A 10158-nucleotide genomic window follows, 5' to 3' on the forward strand; every position below is an offset into this window, starting at 1 on the left:
TGTATTATCTCATTTGCTCCACAACAACCCTGAGAGGTAGGTGCTATTATGATTCCCAATTTACAAGTAAGGAAACTGAGGCAGACAGATTAAATGATTTGCTCAAAACCAAACAGTTAATGAATGTCTGAGGCTAGATTTGAGCTTAGAGCTTCCTGACTTCATGCTCAGTTCCACATCTGCTGTACTAAGCAGGCTCTGGGTGACTTGGCTTAGCTAGACCTCATGCCAATTCTTTATAGCCATTATTTTGCACAAAACTACTTTGGACATTTTGTGAAATCACATAACGATAATCTTTCAGGATTTTCCTCTCTAGTGTTTTACACTAGTTTGAGGTCTAAACTAACATTGATATGGACAGCCTTGGCTTTGCTCTTGACTAAGAGATTAAATATTTACTGACTGAATTAGTTCCTGTTCTCATTCATCTTCATTATTGTGGATATGGTTTTACTTAGTTATATTTACCTGAAAAAGAGTAATGATCAAGGCAAGTTTTTCCTAAAGGGCAACAACTTTGAAAAATTAGTTATATTGAGCAGTGCATGTAGTGCATTCTCATCTTTATCCTTTGATATTGTTTACTGTAACCATTGATGTAACTAGTGACATGATTGCTACACAGACGGCCGATTTTTAAGTAGTAGCAGCATTAAGAGCTTCTAGGAAATTAGGCTGGGTAGTAGCTAAGATTATATAATCTACCATTGAGCGCATTAATAAAAAATTCCTTTCTGATATGGAATATTAATTGTTAGATTTGTTGTCATAGCCTTGAATTACTCATGCTCACCTCCACACTTTAAGAAGGCAGTTGGAATTTAGAGGAAGAATAGAAATTAATCATCAACCTCATTTAATTCCTTTTCAGTGGTAATCATATCATCTCTCACAGCTTTGGTTTGCATTATAGAGCATGGAGTTGTATCCAGAGATTATCTGAGGAACTGACTTGATACCCTCCTACCCTATTATAAAAATAGTCTTTAGGTAAAATAAATATTCATAATTTTTCTCCATCTCCTAATCTGTACTGCATATGACCTCAGTGTCCTTATTTGTAAAATGAGAAGATTAGATATGGGGTAGGTTGGTGACATTTGGATTTAGAAGATTTGGGTTCAAATACCAGCTCTTTCTACTTGACCTTACATATGACTTTGGGTAAGTCATTTAATCACTCTACCTTAATTTCCTCATTTATAAAATGGAAACAAAGAAAAGCAGTATAGAGAATCATCCTTAGAGTCAGGAAAAATGAAGTCTTGCCTTGGTCATACAGTAACAGCGTAATTTTGGGCAAATCACTTGTTCTCTCAATGCCCAGGATTTCATTGGTTACTTTGAAGAGAACAAAGACTGAGGAGTGAATGAGTGAAAAAAGAGGAAGTGGAGTCAGAGACTCTAAAGAGCTTTTTTTTTTTTTTAGGTGTTTGGCTGAGAAAAGGGAAGAAAGATGTAGTTGGTTGTTTTGTGGTGTTTAAGATGTGGAGATTAAGAAATAGGGAAGGATGTTAATAATTCATAATAGTGGGAAAAATTTCATGAGTAAAATTTAAGTGCCAGTTTTTATTTTAAAATAGGTTTCTCATGCTTATGTCCAAATGTCCAGCTAAGGAAGTATCTCAAAGTCAACTTAAGAAGTAGTTTTTACTTGCAAGCTTTTAAACTTACAAGAGGCGGAGACAGTGTCTATTTTACTTGATATGTACATGTGATATCTGAGAAATGTTTTTTATTTGATAGTGTCATGTATAATAGTGTATTATGCCACCATGTTAAATTAATTTGGACTAAAGTAATACTATTATCCAAAGTGAGTAATGGATTCTTCTTGTTCACATTAAAAAAAAAGAAGCAAAAAACCTTCTATACCAATCAGACTGCTTTAAATTAAATCAAACTGTTTTCTTCCTGTTCTAACTTTATAATATATAGGGATAGGGACTGGGTCTGTGATTTCATTGGTATAGGGAACTCTCAGATAAAGAACCTCCTTCTACCAATGCAAGTCAGCACTTCCTGTACAATTGCAGTCTAGAATTGTCGAGAACACAGAGAAGTTAAGTGATTTGCCCAAGGTCGAATCCTGTGTCAGAAGTGGCCGTTAAACTCAGGTCTTCCTATCTCTGAGTTGACTCTGTTTCACTTTGCCACCTAGAAGGGACCTTAACTATCATCTGGTTTAGCCTTGTTTTACTGATAAGGAAACTGAATCCCCAAGAATTGAAGTGACTTGCCAGTATCACATAGGTAGTAAGCAGCAGAACTATGTTTCAAACCCAGGTCCTCAAACCCAGATCTAATCCTCTTTTTCAATCCCTATAGTGACACATTCCAGTGTCAGTGTTTGGTAAGAATTTTACTGTCAGAGTTGAAAAATTCTTATATCTCAGTGAGGGGTGGAGGCAGTGGCAGAGGACTTGAACCAATTCATGACTCTAGGCTCTTATTAACTTCATCAAATATTTATTTAACAGCTTATTAGTATGAGGGGTGAGGGTGGGATGTCAGTTCTGTTGCTATAGTAATTAAAAACAATGCCATTTACTTTTTTAAAAAGATTTTAAGTGGTAGAGACAGATTTAAAATGTGAATAAATACTTAAACATTAAAAAATAAAATATTCAATATCACTAAATTATTAACATTTTGGAGGAAATATTAAAGTGCTTTCTCACATTGCTAAATTGTGGCTCCTTATTCTTTGCCAGTCTGTCCATTTTTCATCTAAACATTTACATTTACATCAGTTCTAAAAGGGAAGGGGAAAAGTCAGAAGCTGATTGTTTGACTATCACCATTTCTTTGTCTCCCAACAACTATTTTGACCAAGCTCACCCTTTCCTGCCCCAGCACTGATCCAAGAGGGAAAGGAAAGATGGGTATGTAGAACTTAGGTCATATGGGGGACCCTTTGACTTAGATCCTCCAGCAAAGTGTTAGGGCGGGTATCCCATTTCTCCTCTGAGCCTCTTCATTCAAGATCAGTTAAAGCTGTACTTCTCACATTTTTTCAGTTGTCTGGAAAATATTGCCTATGGATTTCTTTGTCCTGGTAATATAATTAGTACAGTTAATGTCCTGGGTATTTCTTACCTTTATCCCTAATAAATATATACAAATGAATACTTTTAGTAATAATGTTTAAGTTCTACGTTGAGCCATCTCAGAGAAAGTATGTGAGGGAGAGTAATGAGAACATTCAGGTGATGCATACTTGTGAAAGACAGATTCTGTATGTAGTTGAATAAACAGAACAGAAAAATTTGGAGTAAAGATGACAGTTTTTGTTAATGGCATTTTAAGAAGAAAGTCAGATGTTGTATGTGGGTGGGTACAGAAAACTCAACTAAGAACTACTTCTTTTATGTTCCCTCACATAGTTGGCAGGCATATTCCTTGTTCTGCATTGCTACTTCTAGAGTCTAGACCTTTCCTGTGCCATCCCTCAGAAAACTCTTCTTTTTTAAGGTTCACTAAATCTGTCTTGGGCAGCTAGGTGGTGCAGAAGATAGTCAAGAAGACTTTATGTTCCTGAATTCAAATGTGACCTCAGACATTTACTGCCTGTGTGACATGGGCAAACAATGTAAGCCTTGTTTGCCTCCATTTCCTCATCTGTAAAAGGAGCTGGAGAATAAAATGGCAAACCGTTCCAGTACCTTTGCCAAGAAAACCCAAATGAGGTCATGAAGAGTCAGACATGACTGAAAACTGTTGAATAACCAGTCTGTCTTGGGAACTTGTCTGAATTCCTATAGCAGTCTTTTATGGACTTCAGGCTCCTCTCCTTCCTTGTGACAGTTTATTTAGTACCTGGTTTAGTCTTCCTCTTCATCCCAATCCATGTCCCCATAGTCAGGGCCTTCAGTATTCATGTTGAGCCCCTTTTGTCTTCTCACCTATAATTGTGAATTCTGAACTTTGTTTTATGATCTTAACCTTCTATCCATCTTTACGTGATTTGCTTCAAAGTCAACTGTCTTTCTTACCATGACCTTCACTCTTCCCTTTTCTGCTAGTACCCCACCCCTTCTCCGACTTTACATTTTGTCCTTTCATAGTGCCGATCTATAGTTCATCTATAGGCTGTCTTCTACCCCGTGGCAGTATGCTTTGCCGAACTCCAACCCTTGGATAGTTCCACAAACCATCTTCTCACTCCTGCTACTAAAAACCACTGGAAATCACATAGAGTGACAAAGTCCACTCAAAATGTGTTATTTAATCTCAACAACTGTCCATAGAAATCTTCCTCTTATTCCTCAATCGATTTTCCTTCCCCAGAGAAGTTTTTCCAGACCTTATCTCCTCAAGCCTTGTAAATCATGTCCTCTCTGCCAGAAATTTGTCTCTTATTTTAGCGAGAAAATGACTTTCTGCTGAATTCTGCTTTTCTTCCATACTTCAAAACCCTCTTATGATATCCCCTATTCTCTCCTCCTAAGCTCCTTTTTTCACTTCTTAACAAGACCAGTTCTTTTACATGTCTGTCTTCTCTCATACTTTTTTCCTGAAGATTTTTGTGTGTGTGTGTGATAGTTCTCTATTTCTGTCTGGTGATTCCTATTGAGTGTCCTTTTATATAATCATCATTTATCTTCTATCCCCAATAAAATGTCCTTTAAGTTTCAGTTTGTTCCCTCTACATTTTCTCAGTGACTTTTTCCATTTTTGTGGGTTTAATCAGATACTTTCTAAATCCACATATCCAGCCCTACCTAAATTTTCCTGGATCCAAGACCAACCTCACCAATTGCTAGATATCTCTGTCATATACCTCTCTTTGACATTTTAAATATACAGCATGTTTCTTCATGCCTCACCTCCAAAATTCCCTTTTTCTTTTGAAATATCCTAGTCAAACAGGTTCACAGACACTTCAGTCATATTTGATTTTTTTCTTCTTTCCTCACCCTACACATACAATTACTTTATTACTTGCCAAGTCTTGTTGTACCTCTACGTCATCTTTTATATCCAGCTGCTCTTCTCCATTTATGCAGCATTATCAGGCCCTCATAGCCTCTTGCCTAGACTGTAAGTAATAACATCCTTCTAATTGGTCTCTCCATTTCCATACTTTTCTCTCCAGTGGTTGTCAAAATCATCTTCCTAAGGCTTAGATCTGACTATGTCACTCCTCAGCTCAAAACTCTTAAGTGGTTCCTTATTATGTCTCTAGGATACAATAGAAATTTCTTGTTCAAACATTTAACTGTTCTCTACACTCATCATTCTATAAATGTGCTTTTAGACAGGTTGTCCCCTAACACTTCAATGTTCTCCTTCCTCATACCTGCCTTCTAAGAATCCTTAGCTTTCTCTAAGGCCCAGCTCAGTTGCCACTTCCTATACAAAGCTTTTCCTGATTCCATTCCCTCTCTACTCCTTCCCACCCTTTTGGTTATTAGTGTTTTCTAACTCCCCAAATCCTCTTATGTTTACTTTGTATACTATACAAATATTTCACTATTTACTTATCCCCTGTACCTAGTACATTACCTTAAACAGAAGTACTGTGTTTCCCCGATAATAAGACCTATCCTGAAAATAAGCCCTATTGAGATTGCTACTGTAGTGAAGGTGATCCCCAGCACTACACGCTACATTACGGTACCCTCTGTATGCACCGTCACCCTCCCCCCTTCCCGGTGAAACGCACGCCGCGCTCCGAGCTGCATCCAATCAGAGCTGCAGCAGTGAGCGCATCATCCTGTTCTTCCCCAGTGATTTGCTTGCTGGAGCCATTGAGAGCAGTGCCACAGAGGAGAGCTAAGGCAGGACAACATAAGCCCTCCCCTGAAAATAAGCCCTCTGGTGTTTTTCTTTCCAAAAAAAATAATAAGACAGTGTCTTATTATCAGGGAAACACGGTACTTAATAAATGCCTTTTGAATTAGATAGTTTCACTTGATTTTGCATTTGCTTAAATTTTAAATTAATTTTTTCCAGTTGATATATTAGAATCACATTTTTAATATAAGTGAATTGCCTAAATGGGAAGCTCATATTTATGTGTTCTTGAGAGAAGACTCCTCAATTTTCCTCTCTCAAATTCTCTAGTTCCCTTGTTTGATCAACTTCCTGTTACTTTTAGAATCAAATACAATCTCTTTTGTGTGGCATTTAACACCCTTAAACTGGCTCCAACTTGCCTTCTTAGTTTTATTAGATAGAAGTGTATTCACACACTCAGATTCCAGCCAGAATGACTTTCTTGCTTTTGCTCACACATGAAATTCCATCTGCCTTTGCACAAGCTGTTTATTAAGCCGAAATTATATTCCCTTTTCACTTTCACTTCTTAGAATCCTAAGCCAAGCTTAAGTACCATTTTCTTCATTATTAGTTTTCCTTAACTGCTACTATCTCCTCACAAAAAAATGACTGTGTTTTGTATATACTTATATTTTTACGTGCTGATTTCCCATATTGAATGTAAGCTCTGCCTTTAGGCAGACTTTCATTTTTTTTTTCCTTGCAATGTGGTGTCATATGGGCATGATACCTAACACCCCGCAGGTGCGGCAACAGGTGTTTCTTGATTTGATTCTTGTGAGGAAAGTCCATGGAGTTGATAATTCATTCTGAGTTGTAGATTCATGATCGTCCTATGGAAAGAGCACCTGAATTTTAAGTCATAGGATTTGGATTTAGATCATTTTTTGCTACTTGGCATGCATGTAACCTGATTTATGTGAGCCCCAGCTTCCTCCTTTGTGGCAGATAGTGCTCATGATCTGTAAGGTCCCTTCCAGCTCCACATTTGTGATCCATCTATACTCCTAGATAAAGATCAGACATTAATGTGAAAGGCTCCTAAAGTCAGACTAAGATAAATGATAAAATAAATTTACTTTTAATTTGCCAGTAGGAATTTTATGTAAAAGATTTGACCCTGAGCATTTCTTTGAGTTGATTTTCCAAAATCTTTTGGAAATCAGTAACCCCCATGCATTGCCTCCTCTGTCATCCCCATTCTTTCACTTACTTTCAGTCTCTTCCTGTTTGCTGGCTTATTCCCTCCTGCCTACAAACTGTCATCCCCATGGCTCCCCTGTCCTGAAAAAATCCTCACTCCTTCTGTTCCTGCTAACTATCATCCTCTGTAGCTGAATTCCTCACTCCCTTAGTATGGCTTCTGACCAAACCTCCTCTCTCCAAAGCTATCCATGATCTCTCAGTTGCCAGATCCAGTGGCCTTTTCTCAAGCTCCGTTCTTCTCAACCTCTCTGCAGCCTTGGACATTCTTTTCTCCCGGTGTTTGGAAACAGCTGCCTCTGGGTCTCCTCAGCCTCCTCTGCTAGCTCCTCCAGCTCACTCTGTATAACCATAGGTGTCCGTCAGGCTTCTGTCCTTGGTCCTCTTCTGTTCTTCTCTGCTACTTGTTGATCTCATCAGTTCCCAAGGATTTAATTTACATTTTTATGCTCATGATTCTCAAATCTGCCTTTCCTGCCCCAGTCTCTGACATCTTCAGCTCAGTATGTTCAAAACAGAACTCAGCATCTTTTCCCCCATACCTTCCCCACCCTCTTACTGTAGAAGGCACTGACCTCCCACTGCCTCAGACATGCAGCCTAGGCCTGATCCTGAGCTCCTCATCTTCTCTCTCACATCCCTCCCCCCCATTCAAGCTATTGTCAGGGCCCGTCAGTTTCCCTTTTGCAGCATCTCCCCTTCTCTCCTCTGACACTGCCACCCTTCTAGTGCTGGCCTCATCACCCTACTCCTGCAGTATTCCAGGAGCCTGCTGGTGGGTCTGTCTGCCTTACTCCAATCCATTTTCCATTTAGATACTAAGGTGAGTTTCCTGGGTCCTGTAAAACCATACCCCCCCCCCCCCTGCCCCCATCCCCCCATAATCACTACACTCCAGTGACTTTCTGTTGTATTCAAGATCAAATGTGAAATACTTTTTGGCATTCAAAGCCTTTTATAACCAAACTCCTTCCCCTTCCCCCCTTTCCAGTCTTCTTGCACTTTACTCCCTGACAGGTACCCTTGGATCCAGTTTCATTGCCCTTCTGACTGTTCACTCCATTCCTCAACTGAAGCCATTTTCTTCGGTTATCTCCATGCCTGGAATATTCTCCCTCTTCCACTCCCAATTACTGACCTCCCTGGCTTCCTTTAAGGCCTAGCTAAAATCCAACATTCTAATCCCTCTTAATTCCAGTGGCTTTCCTTTTTTTAAGTTATTTCCCATTTGTCCTGTATATGACTTGCATTGTATATATTTGTTTCATATTCTCTCCATTAGATTATAAGCACCTTGAGGGCATGGACTGTCTTTTGCCTCTCTTTTTAGCCTCAGCATTTAGTGCCTAACACATAGTAGGTGCTTAATAAATGTTCATTGAATTTGAATGTAATTTAGGGATGGGGACTGGACCTATGATTTCATTGAAATGGGTAAGTCTTGCATAAGTAACTCCCTTTATCAACAAAGGGTCAGCACCTTCTCTGCAATTTACTGCCTTAGAGTTAAGAGGCCAGCTCTTTATCCATTATGCCAACCACAGTACTGTTTCCAAAAAGTAAGAAGCTTTTCAGTAGGTAGGTCTACAAACAAGTATGAGTAGTATTTTTAGATAGCCTAGTCACAATAATTAATTTATTCCTCTTACTGACAAAATTATTTCAAAAGTATATTTCATAAAGGAATGTTAAAACTATAATCCATACTGAACAATAAAAATTGGATAGTGTATCTGTGTATTTCAATGACACTTTTAAAGTCTCTTATTCTCACCTGGACCATTTTTAAGCTCCCTTTCTACTTAAGACAACAAACATACTCATTTTCCAATGTCGAACATGTAACTTCAAATTCTAAGATTTCTTCTCCTGACTTTCATTTTAAAGTGGTATTGATAATGCAGAGGCAACGTGGAGCATTGGATAGAGCTGGCCTTGAAGTCAGGAAGAACTGAGTTGAGTCCCTCCTCCTACACATACTGGCTCTGTGACTCTGAGCAAGTCCCTTAATCTGTCAGTGCCCCCAAGCAACTCTCTAAGGCTATGAATGCACAGCAAGTGCATCTGCTTTCCTAGAGGAAGTTCTTACTGGGAGCTCCCTACATCGATGAAATCACAGGTCCAGTCCAAATATATGTGTGTATGTATGCTTTGTATAAGTGTGTAAAAAAAGTATGGCATGTGATATTTACATGTATGAGAGCTAATCTATTTTCATGTCATCTCATTTCCCTCTGAGAGGTTTTTTGCCCACCTTAAAGAGGGGGAAGTTGAAGCAAAATGGTGGTAATACATTTATAAATTACATAATTATAAATTTTACAAATTATGATTATAAACTTTACATATTTATAAAACCTAATTAAAAGTAACTAAAAAATTTTTAAAGTTTGAATGTTTTAGAAAAGAAAAAACGTGGCACCTGTTTAAAATGTTTTTAAGAAGAATGTTTTGCATTTTCTGTAATGAAATAGACTGACTGCCACCATTCATTCTGAATCCCCTTTTATTTATGCCATTCTGTCTTTCATTTGAAGTCAAAATTAAGAAATTTTGATGTAGTAAATAAATCTCTGTGTGGAATGTCTCAGCATAATGAATCGAAACTTTTGTTTAGTACACTAGTTTTTATAAAAATAATTTTTTGAAATGGCAACAAAGTAAGTTACTTTTTTTTTTTAAGGTGGTTTCAAACACCATCACAGGTTTTTTACCATGCAGCAACAGAACATGGAGGGAAAGATGTATATCCAGGGCAGTGCTTATGGGAAGGTTGTGAGCCTTTTCAGCGACAGAGGTTTTCCTTTATTACCCACTTACAGGTACAATTTTCTTAATATTCTTTAAACAGGAAACAGTCTGATTCAATTAAAGAACTTAATACATTATTTTTTTTCTTTTCTCTCTCAAAAAGGATAAGCATTGTTCAAGGGATGCTCTGCTTGCAGGATTAAAACAAGATGAATCAGGACAATTAGGAAATCAAAAACCTTCCAACAAGTAAGAATCATAAAGCATAAAGAAAAGGGAAGAGATCCTTCACACTATAGTAGGCAGTATGATTTAATAGAAGGAGCCCTGGGTTCACAGTCAGGAGACCTGGGGTTGTCTTAGCTTTTCCAACTAGCTGTGTGTCCATAGATAATTTCTCTGAGCATCCACTTCCTC

The 10158-nt window shown here is 38.0% G+C and overlaps 1 protein-coding gene across 1 annotated transcript in view; it reads left to right on the forward strand.

The window, feature by feature from the left end:
• The window catches only part of ARID2 (AT-rich interaction domain 2), a 248418-nt gene that overhangs the window by 234179 nt on the left and 4081 nt on the right, over positions 1-10158 (forward strand). Inside the window, exons 17-18 of the mRNA XM_069094245.1 lie at positions 9674-9812; positions 9905-9990. Coding sequence (XP_068950346.1) covers positions 9674-9812; positions 9905-9990 — 225 coding nt within the window. The remainder of the gene's footprint in view (positions 1-9673; positions 9813-9904; positions 9991-10158) is intronic.

The sequence above is a fragment of the Petaurus breviceps genome, unplaced genomic scaffold (assembly GCF_028583685.1).
Source record: "Petaurus breviceps papuanus isolate PSGF00001 unplaced genomic scaffold, PetGlider_PUasm1.0 216, whole genome shotgun sequence".
NCBI lineage: Eukaryota > Metazoa > Chordata > Mammalia > Diprotodontia > Petauridae > Petaurus > Petaurus breviceps.